Genomic DNA, 23,474 nt, shown 5'->3' on the forward strand with positions numbered 1-23,474 from the left:
CACTGTGGGAAAGCAGTGACATAAGGAAGGATCATGGCCTTTACATCCAGCCAGATGCATGTCTGAAATGTGTCATGGTTGAATATCTTAGTAATACCAGCATGGAAAAGCCGTTTTCTAAGCATGATGTGAAAGCCAGAAATTATGCATAATATATTTAATGTTATTAACATAAATGGAGAGCCCTTGATATGGCAAAAGTTATAAATAAGATCAAGTGACAAATTGGGAGAAACGTGTAGCATGTAATATGCAAATACATAGAATAAAACAATGGAAAAATGGCAAAGGTAATGGTGGTTTTAGAACATGAAACACATTCATGTAGGGTTTACAAAAAAACCAAAAAATAAAAAACAGATGGAGGGCCAGATTTGGTCCACGGCCCGTGATTTGCTGATCCTGAGTTAGGAAAGTTGACATGTCCAAAACTTGTGGTCCTCCTCATACCCACCCAGCATGTTTCCCCTCAGTATTCCTCCACCAGTGACTCAAGCTGGAAACCTGGGAGTGATGTTTGAGTCCTCCCTGAAGGAGGAAGGCACGTGGCATGTCAGACACCATCCAGCGTGGCCATAGCGACGAGGGGGTGTCATAGGAGGTGAGACTGGAAGGCAACTGGGCCGGATCGTGCAGGACTTTGCAGGCTGCAGAGAGGGTTTCACATACACACCGTATCCTGAGCGCAAAAATGACATCCACTAACGGGAGTGTCGCCATCAGTTTCGTGTGTAGAATCTCTACCCTGGCTGCTACGGAGAGAATGATTCGGAAGGAAAGAGATTAGAAGTTAGGAGATCATTGAGGAGGCGACTGCAGCAGTCGTTGGGGGAGGTGATGACCGCTTGGACTAGGATGGTAGCGCTGCAGATGGATCGTGGTGGGAAGATTTGAGATTCATGGGGAGGAAGGGCTGGCAGGACTTTGTGACTGATTGGAGATGGGGGAGAGAGAGGGAGGAATTGAACATCACTCCCAGGTTTCCAGCTTGAGCTACCGGTAGAGGAATACTGAGCTAGAAATGTTCTTGGTGGATACAAGGAGGACCACAAGCTCAGTTCCGGACATGTCGAAGAAATCATGGCCCTTGGACCAAACCTGACCCTCCACCTGTTTTGTATCAACACAGCTTCACGGGAACATGGGATCTTCCTTAGTTTAAATATTGTCTGTGGCTACTTTCATGCTCTAGCAAGAGAGCTGAATCGTTGTGATAAAGACCATATGACTAACAAAGCTAAAAATAGGTATTATCTGCAAAAAAAGTTTGCTGGGCCCTTCTCTAGGACATCCAAGGGAAAGTATCAAAGAGGCAGTGGATAGGTAGCTGTAAACATGTCATTTAAGGCTGGGCATGGTAGCTCACGCGTGTAGTCCCAGCACTTTGGAATGCAAAGCAGGGAGGATTGCTTGAGGCCAGGAGTTCGAGATCAGTCTGGGCAATACAGCAGGACCCTATCTCTACAAAAAAAAAAAAAAAAGAACAAAATTAGTAGGATGTGGTGGCACACGCCTGTAGTCCCAGCTTCTTGGGAGGCTGAGGTGGGAAGATTGCTTGAACCCGGGAGGTTGAGGCTACAGTAAGTTGTGATCATGCCACTGTACTCCAGCCAATTAAAAAAACAGTTTGGGCATCTTGGGTCACGCCTGCAATCCCAGCACTTTGAGTGGCCAAGGTGGGTGGGTCGCTTGAGCTCAGGAGTTTGAGACCAGCCTGGGCAACATGGCAAAACCCCATCTGTACAAAAAATACAAAAAAATTTAACGATGTGTGGTGGCTGGTGCCTGTAGTCCCAGCTACTCAGGAGGCTGAGATGGGAGGATGGCTTTAGCCAGGGAGTCAGAGGCTGCAGTGAGCCGAGATTGTGCCACTGCACTCTAGCCTGGGTTACAAAGCCAGACTCTGTCTCCAGAAAAAAAAAAAGCCTGCCACTTTTTTTTACTGGAAAAGTGAGCTTTCTTATCTGTGAAAAGGGGGCAGTGCCAGTTCAGGCTGCCTCTCATTCAAATGCTGCTGCCCACAAGTTATCCCCAGCCTTGCCACTTTTGCTACTTAAGTTCTGCTGGGACTGCTTCTTCCTAAAGGAGGAAAAGAAAAAAAAAACAACCCAAACCCAGCCACCAATCATTTATCTTTCCAGAGCCTCCCGGGCCCTGCATGGTGAATCACCCAGAATGCTGCTGGAACCTTAGCTTGAGTCAGATTGTGTCCTGAGCGAGAACACATGGGGATTATCATGTTTGTTCCTAGATAAGGTTTTAGTCAACAAAACTCCTGTCTAATGTGACTGCCTGTCATTGTCCTATTATGATGCCTCTGTCTGCCCCGATCCAAGCATTTCAGGGTCAGGAACAGCCATAGAGCAACCGTGGCTGGCAAGCGTGGCAGACTGCCGGCAGGGGGTGGGGGCAGGGGGTGGGGGTGGGGGTCGGTGTTAGACGCGCTCCTATGTAAGTGCCCTGGCTCGGGTTGGAGGTTCTGCCTGTAGATAAAGGCTGAAAAAGATATTACTTTTCCCTCCCCCACCTCCTCCAGAATCCACGCTTCATTTTAACGGTATGGCGTTTCACTCCCGTTTGGCTTCTGTATGGTATGGACTTTTAGATTTTTATTTTTTAAGAAGCATTTTTAGCCCAGGAAAATGACAGGCCACGCAAAAGGCATAATAGTCCTGATTTTCAGAAGTGCTGCAATACTCCAGATCTGATGTATGGTGAGACTGGAATCAGAAAGATTCTATTCAACATCTCTGGGATGGGTGTCACAGAGGTATTATCTGAGATGATTAATTTGACTCGGTCATTATGGACGCAGACAAGCCTGACAAAATTGCATTTCGTTCCCTGCAGAATTCATAAAATCACTATGCCCATGATAAGAAGTTACAGTGCTAGTAGCCTGGCTCCAGCTGGTGGTTTGGAGTTTGGAGAAGATACCATTTTCCTGTTGAGACAACAGAGTTGAGAAACACTGAATTGCACTACCGTCTTTTAGCTGAGGTGGCTTTTTTTATTTTAGGTTCAGGAGTACACGTGAAGGTTTGTTATGTAGGTAAACTTTTCTCATGGGGCTTTGTTGTGCAGATTATTTTATCACCCAGATATTCAGCCTAGTGCCCATTAGTAGTTTTTCTGCTCCTCTCCCTCCTCCCATCCCCAAGTAGACCTCAGTGTCTGTCGTTCCTTTTTTGTGTGTTCATGAGTTCTCATTATTTAGCGCTCACTTATGAGTGAGAACATGTGGTATTTGGTTTTCTGTTCCTGCGTTAGTTTGCTAAGGATAATGGCCTCCAGCTCCATCCATGTTCCTGCAAAGGACATGATCTCATTCTTTTTTATGACTGCATAGTATTCCATAGTGTATATGTGCCACATGCCACATTTTCTTTATCCAATCTGTCATTGATGGGGATTCAGGTTGATTTCATGTCTGTTGTGAATAGTGCTGCATTGAACATTTGCATACATGTGTCTTTATGGAAGAATGATTTATAATCCTCTGGGTTTATATCCAGTAATGAGATTGCTGGGTTGAATGGCAGTTCTGCTTTTAGCTTGTTGAGTGATTGCTGTATTGCTTTCCACAATGGATGAACTAATTTGTGCTTCTAATTTACAGTGTTTAAGTGTTACCTTTTCTCTGCAGCCTTGCCAGCAGCATCTGTTATTTTTTTGACTTTTTCATGGTAGCTATTCTGACTGGTGTGAGGTAGTATCTCATTATGGTTTTGATTTGCATTTCCCTAATGATCAGTGATGTTATAGCTGAGATGTTCTTGCTGGTGTGGGTTTTACTTGTTAAAATGGCAAGATGGCAGAGCGACCATATAATACACTGTTTAGACTGAAAGAAAACACGGTTAACATGACACTGGAACAAGACACGTGGAGCAGGCCCATTCTGGCCTAACCGGGGTTCATGTGTGTGTTGGGAGGAGCTTGAACGGTGGCAGAGCAAAACTTTGGCTACTGGTAGGCGGGGCTTCTGGTCCCCATTTTCATAAATGCTACCCATGTGACTGTGGATAAGTCATTTTTCCCTTTTGAACCTGTTTCCTCATCTGTAAAATGGAAATGCCATTTTATACTTGTTCTGCTTGTCAACTGAAGTCTTTTTTTCCTTCCTTGGGTTTGTGTGGGGGATTTATGCTGACTTTCTATTAATGTGTTTTCCCATCTGTTTCCTTGTATAATTCTCTGGGCTCTTCTTAGGTGGGGTTTTGTAGACAAGGAAACTGAGTAGTAGGCAGTTTGGATAAACTGCCAGAAGCCCTCAGCTAGTAAGAGTTCCTATGTCAGTGTAACTCCAAAGCCGGAGCCCTTTCTGCCAATCAACTCTCAATATATGAGAGTTTCCCTAATGAAATATATGAAGCAAAAATATATATAAAGTAACATAGCTTTGAAATATATGAAGCAATACAGCAGGTTGATAAAATCACAATCACAGTAGAATTTTTTAACACATTTCTCTCAGAAACCAAAGGATCAAGCAGAAAAAGAAAAGTAATAGTGTTTAGAAGATGTAAATGATAGAATTAAAAAGTTGAAAATTATAAATATTGATCAAAATTGGCCCAGTACTATATCAAAGGAATTCTCAATGACTTTTAAAGAATTAATGTATTTTTCATTCCCTTTTGGGTATCTTTTTCTTTTTTCTTATCAGTGGTTACTTATTTTATTAGCCTTTTCAAAAAACCATCTCTTCTTTATATTTCGTATCTAAAATTTGTTTTCTATTACTTTTTCTCCTACAGACTTTCGGTTTATTTTGTTATTCTATTTCTACCTTCTTGAGTTGAGTGCTGAGTTGATTTACTTTGTCTTTCTTGTCTTCTAATACATTTATTTCGATTAAAAGGTGTAATTTTTCATTATCCATCTCTCATAAGTTTTATCAGGTAGTGTTCTCATCATTTCAGTTGTGATTTCCTCTTTGACTTAGAAGTTACTTAGGTGATTGCTCTTAAAGTGTTTAAGTATGTAGGAGGATTTCCCTCCCTTTGCCTGTTTTTTGGGGGGCTCCCTCTTTTTCTCCCTTGTTTGTTTTTGTTAATAATTAGGTTGGTGCATGCCATAGTGCATTCTCACATTGCTGTAAAAAACTACCTGAGACTGGGTAGTTTATAAAGAAAAGAAGTTTAACTGATTCACAGTTCTGCAGGCTGTACAGGAGGCAAGGCTAAGGAGGCTGCAGGAAACTTACAATCCTGGTGGAAGAGTGAAGGGAAAGCAAGCACATCTTCACATGGCAGCAGGAGAGAGTGGGAGATGGGGGAAGGGCTATACACTTCCAAACAACCCCATCTTGTGAGAACTTACACACCACCATGAGAACAGCAAGGGAGAAATCTGCCCCCATGATCCAATCTCCTTCTACCAGGCCCTGCTTGAACTCTGAGAATTATAATTCGACATGAGATCTGGGTGGAGATGCAAAACCAAAGCATATCAGTGCATTTAGGTCTTAAAATGTGAATAATTTCTATCTTGTAAAGCGTTTGAGATTCTCTTTGTAGCTCACATGGTTTATTTTGTAAGTATTCCAAGGACATTTGAAAGGAATAAATCAAAAGAGTGAATCGTGTTATTCAGATCCTCAATTCTTACTCATTTCCAGCTGACTGATTTGCCCACTTTGTTTATGGTTTTGTCCTAACCGTTTTTTACATTTTAAATTTCTGTGGTTTTGTCAATGTACATGAAAGTTTGTGTCTGTCATTTCTTCTTAGTGGATTTATATTATTTATCAACTTAAGCACTCCTCTTGATATCTTAAATGCTTTTTTGCCCTGATTTGTACTTAATTTGTTATTAATTTTGCCACTCTGCTTTTTATTGGCCTGATACATCTATTTATTTATTTATTTATTTTAAGACAGAGTCTCGCTCTATCACCCAGGATGGTGGGTAGTGGCACAGTCTCAGCTCATTGCAACCTCCACTTCCCAGGTTCAAGGGATACTCCTGTCTCAGCCTCCCAAGTAGCTGGGATTACAGGCACCCACCACCATGCCTGGCTAATTTTTGTATTTTTAGTAAAGATGGGGTTTCACCATGTTAGTCAGGCTTGTCTTGGGCTCCTGACCTTAGGTGATCTACCTGCCTTGGCCTCCCAAAGTGCTGGGATTACAGGTGTGAGCCACCATGCTCGTCTGATGTTTATTTATTTTTAACCTTAAAGACCACTTTATTTTAGGCATATCTATTATAAATTATATGCTGTATTTATTTTAATCAAAAATATTTATTTTTGATTAATTTATTTTGATTGATTTATTTAATAAATATTTTTTGTCTTTTAATAAAGCAATTGAAATCATTCCTATTGTGATTATGAATATTTAGTCTTAATGCTACCATTTTATGAAGATTATTATCATTTATGATAGTTCATTCCTATTTTCTTTGCAGATTTTTCTAGATTGATAAAGTTCTGTTTTCTTCTACTTCCTCTTGCTCCTCCAATGGTATAACATTTTTGCTTTTCCTTAAAATTTTAATAAACAGTTAATAAATGAATTCAGCAAAGTTTCAGGTCAAGATCATTATGGAAAAATCACTTGTATTTCTATAAACCAATAATGAACAATCCATAAAGGAAACTAAGAAAACAATTCCATATATAACAACATCTAAGAGAATAAAAGATGTGGGAATAAATTTAGCCAACAAGGGGAAGTACTTCTAAACTGAAAACTACAAAACATTGCCAAAAGAAATTAAAGATCTAAATAAATTGAAAGACATCCATGTCTTTGTATTGGAAGACTTAATCTTGTTAAGATGGCAATACTATTTGAGCATCTACAGATTCAGTGCAATCCCTATCAAATTTCCACTTGTCCTTTTTGCAGAAATGGAAAATCTGATCCTCAGATTCATATGGAATTGCCAGGGGCCCTGAATAGCACCAATGATCTTGAAAAATAACAGGCTGGAGACTCACACTTCCCCATGTCCGTAAAGCAACAGTAGTCAAAACAATGTGCTACTGGCATAAGGACAGACATATAGAACAATGGAATGGAATTGAGAGTCTAGAAATAAACCGGCACATCTACGGCCAGTTGATTTTCTATGAGAGTGTCAAGACCATTCACTGGGGGAAAGAACAACAGGCTGGGTGGATATTTGAGAAAAGGGTATTTTAAAGGGAGGGAACAGCCATTGCAAAGACTCCGGGGCAGAAATGTGTCTGGAGTAGCTGGAGTGGTATGAACAAGCGGGATAGGAGATGATGACGTCAGAGAGGTGAAAAAGGACATGTGGGGTTGGAGAGAGCAAGACTATATAGCATGATGTGGGGGCCATTGTTCCTTCTCTGAGCGAGGAGAGCCCTAGAGGTTTGTGAGCAGAGCTTACCTTTTAGCAGGATAATTCTGGCTCTGGAATGAGAATGAACCTTAGCAAGGATAGAGGCAGGGAGGCCAAGAGGCGAGGGAGGAGACTGCTGCAGTCATCCAGGGCAAAGAGGGTAATGGCTTAGACCACAGCGGTCCCATCTCAAGGTGGAGCTGATGGCATTTCTGGACAGATTTTGTGTAGGATGTGAGAGGAAGAGAGGGGTCAAGGGTGATACCTTGGTTTTTGGCTTGAGCAACCAGAAGGATGGAGTGACCGTTAGCTGAGGTGGAGAAGACTGTGGGAGGGGCAGGTTCTCTTTGAAATGTGTTAAGTTATTTGAGATCTCTATTCACATCCAAAGGGAAGAACAAATATTAGTTGGCTAGATGAGTCTGCAGTTCAGGGGAAGGTCTGGCCTGGAGGTAAGAATTGGAGCTCAGCAGCCTACAGATGGTCCATAACCCCACAAGTCTGGATGAGAGCATCAGGGAGTTTAGTGTGTTTAGAGCAGGGTCTAAGATCCTAGCTCTGGGACACGTCATCAATAGATTAAGGAGAAGAATAGGAACCAATAAAGGACATATAGAAGAAATGTATGTGATTTTGAAGGACCAATATCTCTGGTGTCCCAAAAGCCAAGTGAAGGGCCAATATCTCTGGTGTCCCAGAAGCCAAGTGAAGGACCAATATCTCTGGTGTCCCAAAAGCCAAGTTAAGGACCAATATCTCTGGTGTCCCAAAAGCCAAGTGAAGGACCAGTATCTCTGGTGTCCCAAAAGCCAAGTGAAGGACCAATATCTCTGGTGTTCCAGAAGCGAAGTGAAGAAGTTTGCTCCCAGGAAGGAGGGTGCACTAATTATATAAAATTCCACTGATAAGGTCAAGTAAGATGGCCAGATGAAGACTGAGCATTGACCGTTGGATTTAGGAAGATGGAGGTCATTGATGACCTTCCCGAGCATTTTGGTGGAAATGGGATGAAAACATGATTGGAGTGCGTTGGGTTTGAGAAAGAATGGGTGGAAAGGAAGAGGCAACTCTTTGCAGATTTCCTGTAAGAGTTTACTAATATTTTTAACTGGTAAAGCTCTTCCGACTTGGCATCTCTTTCTGTATGTTCATGAGGATGCCAGTGTAGTGGGAAAATTAGGCACCATGGAATGGCCAATTCTGCTGTAGGAAAATGCTGGGTTTGGAGTCACAAGACCTGGGTCTGAATCAGAACCTAGACCTACTAGCTATGTGACACCTCTACTCTCTAAGCTCCATATTCCTCATCTGCAAAATGAAGACAATAATTATTTCTCTACAGAACATGTCTGAATTAAACAGAGAATGTATATGGACATGCTGGGCTCAGTGCCTGGCGCACAGTAGGTATTCAGGACAAGTTGGTCTGTGTTCAGTGTCATGCATGTAGGATTTGGTTGCGTTCAGAAGAGGCATGTACGTGTTTGCGTGCTTAGTTATTTTTAAGTGTGCTAATTGCCTCTTTAAGTGAATTGTCATAACTGTGTGATTCCAATATTTTGATACAGCATATGCTTATTTTTTCAAAAGGCTTCTGGTCAATTGGGCCGGTGCCAGCAGATTGAAGTTTTGTTTTTTGACTAAAAGGAATGGACTTGAGCAGTCACTTAGCATTTGCCAGGCACCTGCTCTGTGCCAGCACCTATTTTAGTGGTGCTGAGGGACAGGGAGGGAGGTGGCAGTCAAAACAGATGAACAGCAGGTGGCTGAGGGGCGTAGAGTATGTTGGGAAGGACAGATGTGGTTTGAAACTAGAGCCTGGGACATTCCCTCATTTCCCATGCTCCTTTATTGTGTTGTAATGAGTCTTTACTGTGCACTGTGCTAGGAATTGATGGCAAGACAGTTAAAGGACTTCCCAAAGACACAGAGTAAGTAAACAGCAGCTCACTGGCTCAGGATCCTCATTCATGAATGCTCCTAACTCACACAGCACAGGTCTGAGCAACACAGGGTGATGTCTGTCTTCAGCCTGACTGCCGAGATGGGCCGGGGGCCGATTGCATTTAGGTGCTATAAGCCACAGATATCACATCACCCCAGAAAACAAAGTCCCACTGCCGGCTTTCCAGTTCAGAGTCGCCGCCTCCAGGAAGCCTTCCCAACCCCTCTGCCCATTCTAAGGCAAAACTCCTTTGATGCTCCCTACACCATCCCTTGTGTGTGTTCCCCTTAGTATCATAGCATTCATGACAACCTGCAATCATTTTGACTCTACTCACCTGAATGTGTACCTGTCCCCCACATCCCAGTGTGCTACTGTTTACCTATTCTGTGTCCTTGGGGAAGTCCCCACCATCTCTGAAACTCCAGACGAGGGCAACAAGGATAGTAATAATAACTGACACCGACATCACTGACTGTGCCGGCATTGTCCTGAGAAACTTACATGTTATTGATTCATTTACTCTTTACAGCAGCCCTACAGATACATACTGTCCTGACCTGCTTTCTCATAAATGAGGAAACTGAGGCATAGAGAGGGTGTTTTAGTGGGTTTTGCATTGCTATAAAGGAATACTTGAGGCTGGATAATTTACAAAGAAAGGAGGTTTGATTGGCTCATGGTTCTGCAGGCTGTATCAGCAAGGCACTTGCATCTGCTCAGCTTTTGGTGAAGCCTCGGGAAGCTTTTACTCCTGGCAGAAGGCGAAGGGGGAACAGATGTGTCACATGACAAGAGAAAGAACGAGGTAGGGGTAAGAGGTGCCAGTCTCTTTCAACAACCAGCTCCCGTGTGAATTAATAGAGCAAAAACTCACTGATTACCACAGGGAGGGTACCAAGCCACTCCTGAAGGATCGGCCCCATGACCCAAATACTTTTGGCTCAGCCTCACCTCCAACACTAAGATCACTTTCAACATGAAATATCCAAACTGTATCAGAGGGTAAGTAACGTGCCCAGAGTCACACACAGGTAGTAAGTGGCAGAGCCAGGATGCAAACCCAAACTGCCTGGCTCTTAACCATTGCACTGCACTGCCTCCTGCATGATAGGGACAGTAGTTCCCACCTCCAGGGCAGTCCTGAAGTTTGAGCGAGATGCATTTTTACAGCATCTGCCCCAGGACCTGGCTGTCCATTCAACTCATTTTTTTTTCAGATGAGGTCTTGCTCTGTCAACCAGGCTGGAGTGCAGTGGCACAATCACAGCTCACTTCAGCCTTGACCTCCTGGGCTCAAATATCCTCCCACCTCAGCCCCTGAAGTAACTGGGACTATAGGCACATAGCACCACACCCAGCGAATTTTTATTTTATTTTTTTGTAGAGACAGGGTTTCACCATGTTGCCCAGACTGGTCTCGAACTCCTGGGCTCAAGCGATCTTCCTGTCTCGGCCTCCCAAAGTGCTGGGATTACAGGCCACCTCATTGTTTCTGAGCTCTTAGTTTGTACCCAACTCCATGGCAGGTCCTGACTGAGGCATTGGGGATATAGGGAGCAAACTGCACATTAAACATCAAACAAATAACCACACAAGAAGTCAGTTAGCTACTTATATGATGAGTGCCTCCACAGCAAAATTCTGGGCAATCTTGGGGCATGTAATGGCGTTTGACCTACCCTGGAGTATCAGGGAAGACATTTAAGCAAACCTATTGTGGAGGGATGAGTAGGAATGAGCCACGTGAGGGACCACATGTGGTAGGCAGAGCAGTCCAGCAGAGGGAACTGCACAGGGGAGAGCGCAGAGGCAGGAGAGGTCCCTGTAACTAGAGGGGTGGTGGGGCCAGGCCATGCAAGGACTTCCAGGGCTGGATTTGGGACTGTGGACTTCATCCTGAAGGCAGTAGGGGGCTCATCATTTGACGTGGGATTGACATCGTGTGATGATCATCTTGATAGAGACCACTCTGGCTACAGAAAGAAAATAGAGCAGCCCAGAGTGGCCAATACAAAGGGCTGGTAAGAGGTGGCAGTGGCCTGGACTAGTGGCAATGGGGATGGAGAGAAACAGATTGTAAAGATATTTTGGAGGTGTTTCATTGGATTTGAGAGGTGCCGGAGGGTGAGTCCCAGATTCGTGGTTCTATGAACTGGATGGAAAAATTCTCCAAGCAGGTGTCACTTGCTGAGATGGGGAGGCCACAGAGGCACGGCAGGGGAAGGGACATTATGACCAACAAATGAGAACACTGACTGGGCATGGAGGGGCTCAGCCCTGGAGCTCAGATGAGTGACCAAGCCTGGAGGGCTAAATGTGGCATCTAGACGAGAATCTAGAAAACCTAGACTGATTGAAGTCCACCTAGGGAGGCAATGGAAGGCAGGAAGAGAGGGGCGCTCAGGACTGAGCCTGAGGAACCCCAGCATGAGAACAGAGAAGGAGAGGGTGAAGCAGGAAGGTGGGTACGGTCATGGCTGTTCCCGGATGACTGCCCATCTATGAGATCATCCCACCACAGCCCTGCAGAGGGGGCCACTGAGCAGGAAACCATGTGGGCTCTGGGTCCCAGTGGTGGATCCCAGGGTGGCAAAGCACTTACCTCTCAGTCTGTTCCATGGCTGTAAAGGATAGTCTAGGGCTCTCCCCCATGGCATTTAGGGATCTTGTGCTTTTTGTCATTGCCACGGGCTGTACTCACGCACACCCAGCTATCTCCACTGCTCAGTGACTTCACCCAGCAGACATTCAGTGGACTAGCCCATCACCAACCAGGTCCTGTGCCAGGCTCAGTGACCTTCGCTATTTTAACACGTGCACTTAACAAACAATACAACGATGCTAGAAGACGTTATCTGATAAATGTTCAAGATACTGGATATGCCAATTACCTTGATAATCCTATCATGCATTATTTGTATTGAAACATCACTGTGTACGCCACAAGTGTGTACCATTATTTTATGTCCGGTTAAAAAAAATGAAAGAAAAAGTGTGAAAAACATTTACCTTTATGTTTACCAATGCCTTTGATATCCTTCCTCTGTTCTAGAACATTCTCAACTATTATCTCCTCAGTTCTCCCCTGACCTATTCTCTCAGTCTTCTCGCTCCAGAATGCTGATTGAACAGGTGTCCGTTAGACACTCTTACTCTGTCCGCTGTGCACATAAACTCTCTTTCGTATTTCCTTTTTGACCATCTATGCTGAATGCTGGATAATTTCTTCAGAGTCATCTTCCAGTTGACATCTCTCTCTTCTGCTAGGTCTAATCTCTTCCAGAGTGTAGAAATGGAAGAATAACTCCTCAAGCTAATGTAACCTTGGAACTAAAACCCAAAAAGGACAGTATGAGACAGAAAAATTATAGGCCAGTCACACTTGTGAACCTGATACAAAAGTCCTAAACAAAACACAACCCAACAATCTTATAAAAAGAATAATATGTCATGGCCAAATAGGGTTTATTCCACTAATGCCAGATTGATCTACCATTAGAAAACCAAATTACATATTTACCATATTAACTGCATTAAAGGAGAAAGGTCATTTAAGCCTGTCAGTAGATGCAGGGGGAAAGAATTTGATAAAATCGAAAAGCCATGCACAATTTTAATAAACCCACACACTTTGACCCACCAGAAGGCCCCTCAACTTGCTAAAGAAGACCTCAAAGAACTCGTGGCAAATGTCATCCTTTTTGGTGAAATATGGAGCTCTTTAAGATAAGGAAAAAGGCCAAGATGTCTGCTCTCACTATTTCTATTCAGCATCCTGGAGGTTCCAGGACAGTTTGGCAAGGTGGGAAAAAATAAACAAGGAAGGCCTGGAAAGGAAGGTGTCCAGGTGACTCCTGGTTTCTAGCTTGTGCTCCTGCTTGGATGTTTGTGCTGTTTGTCAAGATGAGAAAGTCTGAGAAGCCCTGGTCAGGCTGAGGGTTGGGAGCACAAGAGAAAATGATCTGGCTTCCCTGGAGAAATCACCAGGCATGAGATCGGGACACCTCAGCTCCATTCCCAGCTCTTTCCCCAACCTTGGACGGATGGCTTTCCTCCTTGGACCTGAGTCCCATCCGTGACATGCGTGGGCGGGAAAGATGGACCCAAGGTGGACTGTGAGGGCCAGATCTGGTGGGAAACCAGAGAGGAACAGGGGGAGCCGGCCCCCATTCTCCAGGAGGGCAGACATTCGTGTGCAGAGTCTCTGGTGGGAGGAAACATCTGTTTGGGGATAGGACAGGAATCTGATTGAGTCAAGGCACCATCTTGACCCTCTGCCTTGCAGTGGCATATCCCTTCTCTCCTTTGCCAAGGGCTTGCTACTGTTATTGTTGGTGCTGCTGCTGGCGCTGTTGGGTATGTTCTGCGGTTGTAAGGCACTGACCCCCGACGACATGTCTTTTTGATGTTTTAGACCTACAACGGCCAGAGCGAGAACAACGAAGACTATGAGATCCCCCCGATAACACCTCCCAACCTCCCTGAGCCATCCCTCCTGCACCTGGGGGACCACGAAGCCAGCTACCACTCGCTGTGCCACGGCCTTGCCCCCAACGGTCTGCTCCCTGCCTACTCCTACCAGGCCATGGACCTCCCAGCCATCATGGTGTCCAACATGCTAGCACAGGACAGCCACCTGCTGTCGGGCCAGCTGCCCACGGTGAGTCCCTGTCACTTGCCACGGTCCTGCTGGTGACAGCGGGGAGGGGGTTGAGAGGGAAGCAGAATGTTTGTGCTTTAACCCTCTGCTCACGGGCAGGGTCTGAGTTCAGTGGGTTGCTTGTGTGGGAGTCTGTGGAACACAGTGGATAGGCACGGAGAGAAATCTAATGTCAGCACGCTGCTCCTTTCTGGAGCTCTGTGTACCATATCTTGGTATTGGTTTGTTTGCATTATTTGGTAATAGTATAATCTCTTTTTGACATTTTTATTGAGGAATAATTTATATTTCATACAGTTCACCCATTTAAAGTATACTATTTAATGACTTTTGGTATATTCAGAGTTGTGTGACCGTGAACACAGTTGATGTTAGAACGTTTCATCACCTCATAACGACATGCTGGCCGGGCACAGTGGTGTGTACCTATAATCCCAGCTACTTGGGAGGCTGGGGTGGGAGGATGGGTTGAGCCCGGGAGTTCTGGGCTGTCGTGCACTATGCAAATCAGTTGGCTACGCTAGCTTTGGCATCGATATGGTGACCTCCCAGGAGTGGGGGACCACCAGGTTGCCTAAGGAGGGGTAAACTGGCCAAGGTCGGAAACAGAGCAGGTCAAAACTCCCATGCTGACCAGTAGTGGGATCGTGCCTGTGAAAAGCCACTGGACTCCGGGCAACACGCAAGACCCTATCACTAAAAAAAAAGAAAGGGAAAGAAATGCTGTATTCCAGGCATGGTGGCTCACATCTGTAATCCCAGCACTTTGGAGACTGAGTCAGGAAAATTGCTTGAGTACAGGAATTGAAGACCAGCCTTGGCAACATAGCAAGATCCTGTCTCTACAGAACAAACAATTAGCCAGGGGTGGCGGCGTGCACCTGTACTCCTAGCTACTTGGGAGGTTGAGGTGGGAGGATCACTCGTAATTTAAATTTAAATGTAATTTTAAAAATTGTATCTTGCTTAAGCTGCCAGAGAAGAGGGTGTTTACTGAGTTAAAGTTCATGGGATCGGTAAAAATGTAGCAGGCAGACAAAGGCAAGAAGAACCTTTTCCAGGTTGGGGGAATAGCAGGTACAAAGGGGGCAGCAAGGGTGCTCGTGCCGTGCTTGGGAACGGCATGTGGTTCATTCTTTTTATTGGGCTGGAGAGGAAGGACCTGGAGCCAGAGGGATAGAGGAGATGAAAGAACTCAGCAGAGCCTGGATCATAAGAGTCCTGAATACCGTTCTAAGGAGGGTGTGTGTGTGTATGTGTGTGTGTGTGTGTGTGTATGTGTGTATATATATCTCTCTCTATTAGAATGACTGATTTGAGGCCAGGCGTGGTGGCTCATGCCTCTAAAAAAAAAAAAAGAAAAAAAAAGAAAAGAAATGCTATATTGCCAGATATGGTGGCTCATGCCTGTAGTCCCAGCACTTTGGGAGGCCGAGGCGGGTGGATCACTTGAGGCTGGGAGTTCAAAACCAGCCTGGTCAACATGGCAAAATGCCGTCTCTACTAAAAATACAAAAATTAGCCAGGCGTGGTGGCACATGCCTGTAATACCAGCTACTCGGAAGGCTGAGGCACAAGAATCGTTTGAACCTGGGAGGTAGAGGTTGCCGTGAGCCGAGATGGTGCCACTGCACTTCAGCCTGGGCAACACAGCAAGACCCTGTCTCAAAAAATTAATGGCTGATTGGAACCATCAAAATCTATAGAAAAAAAGAACAGAAGAGCATTTTTTTTTGTATACCATAGAAGAAAAATCTCCTTAAGGGAATTCTAGTGCTTCTTCTGAACAACTGTGATTTGTGTTTATTTCTGCTTTTTCCCTTCACAATTAATACTACATGCTAGTCATGGCTCTTACATTCATTTTTAAGTGACAGGAACCAATCTCAAACTTATGCAAAAGAGTCTGAAATATCCAGAGGGTGGTCGCAGGGTTTCAGGCATGGTTTGATCCAGGAACCCCACCAGTGTTAAGCCGCATTTCCACACAACAGGCCTGATGGCTGCTGGCAGCCGGCATCTTCCCTGACATCTCTGGCAGAGAGGATCATGACAGCGTCGCTGGATGGACCACTGTGTCTACGAGGAAGCAGTTCACTTTTTTATCAGCTTGAGTCACACACACACCTGTGGCACAGGAGGAGGGCTGCTTAGTTGATTTTTCATAGCAGAATCTCATGGTTTGGGGTGGCCTGTGTCTCCCTCTGCCAGGACTGCTCAGAAGCCACAGTCAAATTTGTGGCCCAATTCTAGCAGACCCCGGGGCCTTAGGGCATGGCTTTAGAGTCAGACGAGCTCAACTGTATTTTATTTGTTTACTGTCCTTTTATTACCACCAAACTTCCTTGTTTAAGAAAGCTTGTGTCTTCTGTGTATTTTTTTAAGGCACATTGCATTTTTTGTTTATTTTTGGAGTTAGGTGAGAAATAAAAGGAGACAAGGAAGGGAGGGAGGGTGGGAGGAAACCAACTTGCGGTCCACATTTTATAGTGTTTGGTTCTCACGAAAGGGTTCAATGAAAATGGATGCTTCATTTCTCCAGAAATTTTTTCTTTGTGGGTCCATCAATAATGCAAGTCCTCAGCTTCCCGTTCTGTCTCTGAAACCTAGCGATTCAGACACGCACCGCCATGTCTGGAATGGCTTTAACCCATTTGTGCCTGAGGTTGCAATGTTTTGAATTCTTGCAATCAGACCTTGGTGGTGAGCTTGAGCAGTAGGATGTAAATAACTCCCACATGCTTAGTGTTACAATAATGGAACACTAGGCATAAAGGGGTTTCCACTGCGCTAGAATGCTTGTACCTTACTTGCTTACCAGGCTCATTTTCTAGCGGAAACCTCACTGCTCCGGACCATCCCTGTTTGGGATTTATGGTAATACAAGCAAGAGCAGGGCCAGGTGGGCACCTTGTCATCTGCTGCTAGGGCCGTGGTACAGGGGTGAGCATGGCTAGAGTTTGGAGCCACTGTGTCACCACTTTTGGTACTGGGGTGAATGGAGACACTGTCGGGTGGTGGTTGGTCCCAGAGACCCGAGTTAGATCCTGGCTTCACCTTTGAAGCTTCGGTTCGCTTGTCTTGGAATAATAATTGTACTCACTGAAGATTGTGTTGAAGTGTATTGGAGATAATATATGTAAAGTCTTAGCAAATGTCTGGCAGAGAGTAAACACTCAATGAGCATTTGCTATTGTTATTAGCAATAAAAATGAATTCCCGCTGTAACCAAATGGCAGTGTTTTCCCTTAAGTCTCATTTACCTAAAGGAGCAGCCTGCAGACACCCTCAGGTACATTTGTAGGGCCACCTGGTTTAATAGCTTTGACAATTACAAAGCATGTTATCTTTTTATCAAAGATGATCCCCTAATCGCCCCTCCTCGGAAATGCTTTTGTTGGGCTCTGTCCAAATAGGCCCTTGCAGTCGTTTTCCAGATTTTCTTTAACTTGTGTTTAAGAGGCTTCACAAATTCAGATAGCCTTAATTCTTCCATTAGTCAGACTTAGCAAGGGTTCACTGAATTTTATATTCCCTCTTTATGTAATGGAAGATAAGCCAAACTCTATTACCCAGGGGAGGGCACCCGGACCAACTGGGAAAACCAGATAAGAACATGTACATGCATTGGGACTATCTGGTGAAGAGAGACAAGGGGTTCTTCAAGACAAAGTTTTAAAATTCATCTGAACCACAGGGCGAAGGGGCGTGGCCCTGTGTGTGCGAGGGCAAACACGCTACGTGGTGATGCTGGAATTGGTATGAACCCCTTCTGGGTGTCAAGCACCATGCAGAGGGCTTTGCAGATGTTTTCTTGCATAATGCCCCCAAGAACCTAACCAAGGATAATGATAATACCATCATGAAGGGACGGAGACCCCGAGGTGGCGGGGGATTGTATTAGTGTCCGATGGCTGCCCTAAGAGATTTCCACCAACTCAGGGGCTTAACAAAACAGCGATTTATTCTGTCACACCTCTGGAAATCCAGAAGCAATCTCCTTGGGCTGAAATCACGGTGCCAGGAGGAACTTGCTTTCCCCAGAGGCTGTCGGGGAGAATCTGTCCTTGCTCCTCTGCCAGCTCCTGGGGGCTGCTGGTCTTCCCTGCCTTGTGGCTGCCTCATTCTGATCTCTGCTTCCATCTTCACATTGCCTTCCCTCTGTCAGCGAAACTCCCTTTGCCCCTCTTAGAAGGACGTTTGTGTTGGCATTTAAGGCATTTGGGGATAATCTGGATAATCTCCCATCTCAAGATCCTTAATCACATCTGCAAGGAACCCTTTTTCTAAATACAGTACCATTTACAGGTTCCGAGGACTAGGGCCTGATGTCTTTGGGGGGCGTTTTTCAACCTACCACAGTGATCCTTAGCTGTGCGCCAGCCTTCATTGAGCGCCCACTAGGTACCAGGCATTGTTCTAGGCTTGGGAGCTACAAGATGCCCTTGAGGGACTCCTGGTGCAGATGGAGAGAAGGTGAAAAGCCTATTTCTAAAACTGTGGCAAATTCTCTAATAGCATCAGCGGGTGGTGCTCTGTGCCGGGAAGAGGCCCCTGACTTAGATGTGGGGTTATCCCTTCCTAGAGGAAGTGTCCCCTGATGCAGAGTAGATCCTATAAGTACTTTGTGAATGAATTACTGCCGTACAGCTGTGAAGCAGCATGGCCAGAATTCATACCCATCTCTATCCCCTGCCATCCAGATGGCTGAGGGATGGTGCGACCAGGCTGCCAGGGCCACAGGAGGCACAGAGGATGCCCTTGATGGCCAGGGTGCTTCAGGTGTTGTCTGCGCAGATCGAGATACACTGGGGAAGTCATCCCTGGAGAGGCGGGCAAGGCCAAGGCATTTGACAGCTGTCTTATAAATGCCAAAGCCCCCTTGGCTCTGATCCCAGAGGCCAGCAGTTCTGTCTGGTCCCCTGCCCTGGCCTGCTCAGCCTTGCGGGCATGCATGGGAGTTAGCCTTCTGCTTTAAAGCTATGGCAGCTAGCAGGAGTCATGTACAGTATTGGAATCGAACCCCTTTTACAAAATTAAATATGCTTAAGGCTTCTCCCTCAACTTCAGCATCTTAACTGATTAAACATTCATTTCCAAGACAAAAAGAGTCAATTTAGTATGAAAGATATATTTTGCTGGTTTAATTTAAAGTGCTGCACCTCTGTCTGACCCTGATTTTCATAACTCAGTAATTTTATCCTGTGTTGATTGTCTCATTTCGAGAGAGATATTGTATGTATAAATCAGTTTCTAAAATACCCAAAGAAACTTGAAGAGTGGAATTTATTAAGCTGCTTCTGTTAAGTCTGAAATCATTTATTTTGGAGTTGTCCTTGGGAAGTGTTCGGGCTTATGCTCCTGGCTCACCCAGGAGAGGAATTACCCTGGGAGATGGCAGAGTTGGACGTTCCCAGGCAGATTCCTGGGCAACCTGCACCTTTTGTGAGACCAGAGAAACTCCAGGGAGAGCCTCAGGCAGATGGAGGCTGGGCCCAAGCAGAAGTGAGTTCTGGCAAAGCTGCCCTGACCACTCTGGTGATCTGGTAAATGTGGTATTTTTCTGCACTGAGCCCTGTGGCTCCCTGGAGCTGCGTGGTCTAGCTGTGGGACGCACTTAGCACAGGAGAGGTATGCAGATGTCACTCGTGCGTTCTCCTCCCAGCTTTGACTCTTGTTTGCTTTCTTTGGGATCTCGGACAAGTTACTTCTCTCCCAGCCTCAGTTTTCCCATCTATGAAATGGGGATTGGGATTTCAGCTCTGGTGAACTCACAAACAGGAAAATGGGTATAATTACTTTGTTAGCAGTGACATACTAGACAAGTATATGGGTTTGAGGTTCAATAGTCCTCTCACTACCAACGTCACACGTGCCACTGGCCTGCGGGGACTCAAATCCTATCAAACGCAGTCCTTAGTGCGGCATTGCAGATCCTTTGTGCTCCAAGTCCCTGTCCCAAAGCCTCTGGCCAGGACAGGCCCTTCATGCTGCACACAGAGGGCTAGGGGCAGTGGCCCAGGGACCCCTACCCCAAGCAAAAGGCCTTTCCAGGCTGGTGCCCTGGGCTAGGCTGTTGGGGAGGGGATTGAGTTGTACCTTAATTGTCACTTGACCACCTTGTTTTAGAGGTGGTTCCTGTGCCCAGAGCCTGGGAGAAGGGCTTAAAACTTAGAGTGGGGGCAGCACCTCGGACTTAGGGACAGGGTCTGGGTATTGACTCTGGGAGGTCCTTGCTATACTTCCTAACACCTGCCCCATTTTCTTCCTGTTCTGAACTATGTCCCACCAATCTCCTTTCTGTCTCTTCTTCCCTTCCCTGCCATTCTCCTCCTCCCTGCAGAAGTCATGGTCTATCCCTGTTTGATTCTTACAAGTTGAGACATAGGAATCCCCTCCTGAGTTGGAGGCACAAGGAAAAAAGAACCTCAACCCTTGGTCCTCTGGTCTTCTGAAACACAGGGGGCACTATGGATCCCTTAGCCCAACCTATTCATTTCATTATTCTTAATGCATAATGTTTGTGGTTTGGTTTTGTCTTATGATTGTATCAGTTAGTTTTTGCTGTGTAACAAACTACTCCAATACCTAGTGACTTAAAATAATGAATTCTTCTGATTTCTCATTATTCGGTAGGTCAGCGAGGTAGTTCTTTTGGTCTGGACTGGTGCAGGTGATTTCTGAGGTCCAGCTTACAGCTTGCCTGCAGCTGCCTGTTCTAGGATGGCTTTATTGACGTTGCAGTGGTTGGCCCAGTGTCAGCTGAGACCAAAGGGGAATGATTTGGCCAGTCTCATCTTTCATGATGAGAGATGTATGTCTCAAGGCTAGGCGTCGTGGCTCACCTGTCATATTGGCACTTTGAGAGGCCAAGATGGGAAGATCACTTGAGGTCAGGAGTTCAAGACCAGCCTGGCCAACATGGTAAAACCCCATCTCTACTAAAAAAACAAAAAAACAAAAACCCAAAATTAGCTGGGCATAGTGGCTTGTGCCTGTAATCCCAGCTACTTGGGAGGCTGAAGCAAGAGAATCACCTGAACCTGGGAGGCCAAGGTTGCAGTGAGCTGAGATCATGCCACTGTACTCTGGCCTGGGTGACAGAGTGAGACTCTCTCAAAAACAACAACAACAACAACAACAACAAACAAAAAAACAAAACACGAAAAGAGATATGTGTCTCCTGTTTACAATAGCAAAGACCTGAAGCCAACCCAAATGCCCATCAATGATAGACTAGACAAAGAAAATGTGGCGCATATACACCGTGGAATACTATGCAGCCATAAAAAAAGATGAGTTCATGTCCTTTGTAGGGACATGGATGAAACTGGAAACCATCATTCTCAGTGAACTGACACAGGACCAGAAAACCAAACACCGGGTGTCAAACAATGAGAACACATGGGCACAGGGAGGGGAACATCACACACTGGGGTCTGTTAGGGGGTGGGAGACTACAGGAGGGACAGCAGGAGGTGGGGAGGTTGGGGAGGGATCACATTGGGAGAAATGCCTGATGTAGACGATATGGGGATGGAGGCAGCAAACCACCATGGCATGTGTGTACCTATGCAACAATCCTGCAAGATCTGCACATGTACCCCAGAACTTAAAGTACAATTTAAAAAAAAAAAAGAAGAGAGAGATGTGTGTCTCTCATCACATGGTGGCCTAGGATCGTTCATATGGTGATGGACACAGGGTGCCCAGGGTAGCAGGAGAGGGTACACCCCAATGCGCAGCGCTTTTCAAACCTCTGCACGCATCCTATTTGCTCCTGGCCCATTGGCCAAAGCCTGTCACATGGCAAATCCCAGAGTAAGGAGCGGAGAAATAGATCCTACCTCTTAAAGAGAGAAATGGCAGAGTCACATGGTAGGAGGCGTGGACGCAGAAAGGCAAGAATGTGTAGCCAATTAATTTTGTAACCCGCTGTGATGATGTTTTGGTTTTTTTCTGTGCATTTTTGGTTTCTTCGTATACGGTATCATCTAGTAGTCAGGTGCATAAGCTCTGTGGTCAGGCTGACCTAAGTTCATACCGCAGCTCCCCTTCTTGTTACCCCCAACCCTGTGACCCAGAGCAAGGGGTTGATCCTCCCTGAGCCTCAGTTTCTTCATCTGTAAATGGAGATATTGTTACCAGCCTTGTAGGAATTTATAAAGAGTCAGCGATCTGATGCAGGTGAAGTGGCACGCATAGGCAATCGGTAAATAAGCTGCTCTGTTTATTACTTTATCCACCTTATTAACGGGATTGGGGTGGCTTCAGCCTCGTCTGTAAGTTTGTCCAGGCTGACCTGCTGGTTACCAGCTTTGTGGGGGCCTGAGGTGACTGGGGTTAGTGGGAGGGCCCCAGCTGGGGGATAGGCAGGAGAAGGCATATTAATTACACTAGGATCTTGGTCAGGGCTCAGAGCTTAAAAGCAACAGCAAAGCGACAGTTCCACTGCTTGCCAAGAAAGTGAGGGCCAGAGACACAATGCTTCTTAGCATCGTGACCAAGGGTAGGATCCATCTGAGTTGAAGCAGGGGGTCGCCAGGGGCACCTCCGACTTGGGCTTTTCCAAGGTGCCATGTTTTTGTCTAATGTCCCACTGGGGATGGACGTTGGGGGAGCACCGATCTCCCGTATGGGTCTCTGAGGGTCCTAAACGGTGGTAACTAGAGGTCCAGGGCTTCCTTCGTATTTATCAGAGTCCAGATTGAAACTCCTGCCCCCTGTTTTTCAGAGGCAGTAAGCGAAAGAAATATGTCTTTTTACATTTTATAAAACTAAGAAAAATGGCTTTAAACAGCTTTTGCTCCCCTGCTATAATTATTTATTTTCAAACACTCCTGCAGGGGACCACTCCGTTTTCTTACCCTGCACTCCTTTTTCTCATAAATGAACCATCACTTCAATAAATCATTATGGAAACAGAGACTAACACTGGCTCTGAAAGGTTGAAAGATTTATGTAACACATTTATGTTTCCCATTTTCTCATTCTGGTACTCGGCTGCAAAAGCTAAGCTAATAAAAGCTGCTATTAATATTTCTTGTTGCCTAGCAACCCCAGAGCGGGAGTAATAGCTTCGGCTAGAAAAATAGATGACCGATAAGGAAAAATTCAATTCTTTTATTATCTCAGGGGGAAATGGCCTTTTACTGGAACATTATGATGTACGAGTGTGAAGTTGAACACAAAAGATTTTTTTGTATGTGTTTGTTTTTCTATTTTTAATGAACATTATTTTACCTCCACTAACTCTTTTAGGGCACTTTTCTTTTCTTTCATAACCCCCCATCCCATCCCTCATGCTTAATTTAGCAGCTATAGTAGTTAAGAATCTGTCAGCGTTCTTTAGTTTAAAAATGGTTTTTGCAAAGGTTTACAACTCGGTCATAAAAATTCACTCCCTGTTAAAACTCAGGCCAGTGATAAGCTAACACGCAGGCTGGTTTTCTGTGAACAGGATCACGTTTGTTGAAGAGATAAGATTCATGGTTTTCCCTACAAGAAAGGTCGGAAAGGAACAAAACAAGTTCTTTTCCATGTCCC

General features: G+C 45.2%; 1 protein-coding gene across 4 annotated transcripts in view; it reads left to right on the forward strand.

The window, feature by feature from the left end:
* TOX2 (TOX high mobility group box family member 2) overlaps window positions 1-23,474 on the forward strand; it is a 163,460-nt gene that overhangs the window by 78,119 nt on the left and 61,867 nt on the right. For all 4 annotated transcript variants that reach the window (XM_021669119.2, XM_012467221.2, XM_064382460.1 and 1 more), the window contains exon 3: window positions 13,683-13,928. In XM_021669119.2, the coding sequence (XP_021524794.2) occupies window positions 13,683-13,928 (246 nt within the window). The remainder of the gene's footprint in view (window positions 1-13,682; window positions 13,929-23,474) is intronic.

Source organism: Aotus nancymaae, unplaced genomic scaffold (assembly GCF_030222135.1).
Source record: "Aotus nancymaae isolate 86718 unplaced genomic scaffold, 86718_ANA_hifiasm-v0.15.2.pri h1tg000029l, whole genome shotgun sequence".
Classification (NCBI taxonomy): Eukaryota; Metazoa; Chordata; class Mammalia; order Primates; family Aotidae; genus Aotus; species Aotus nancymaae.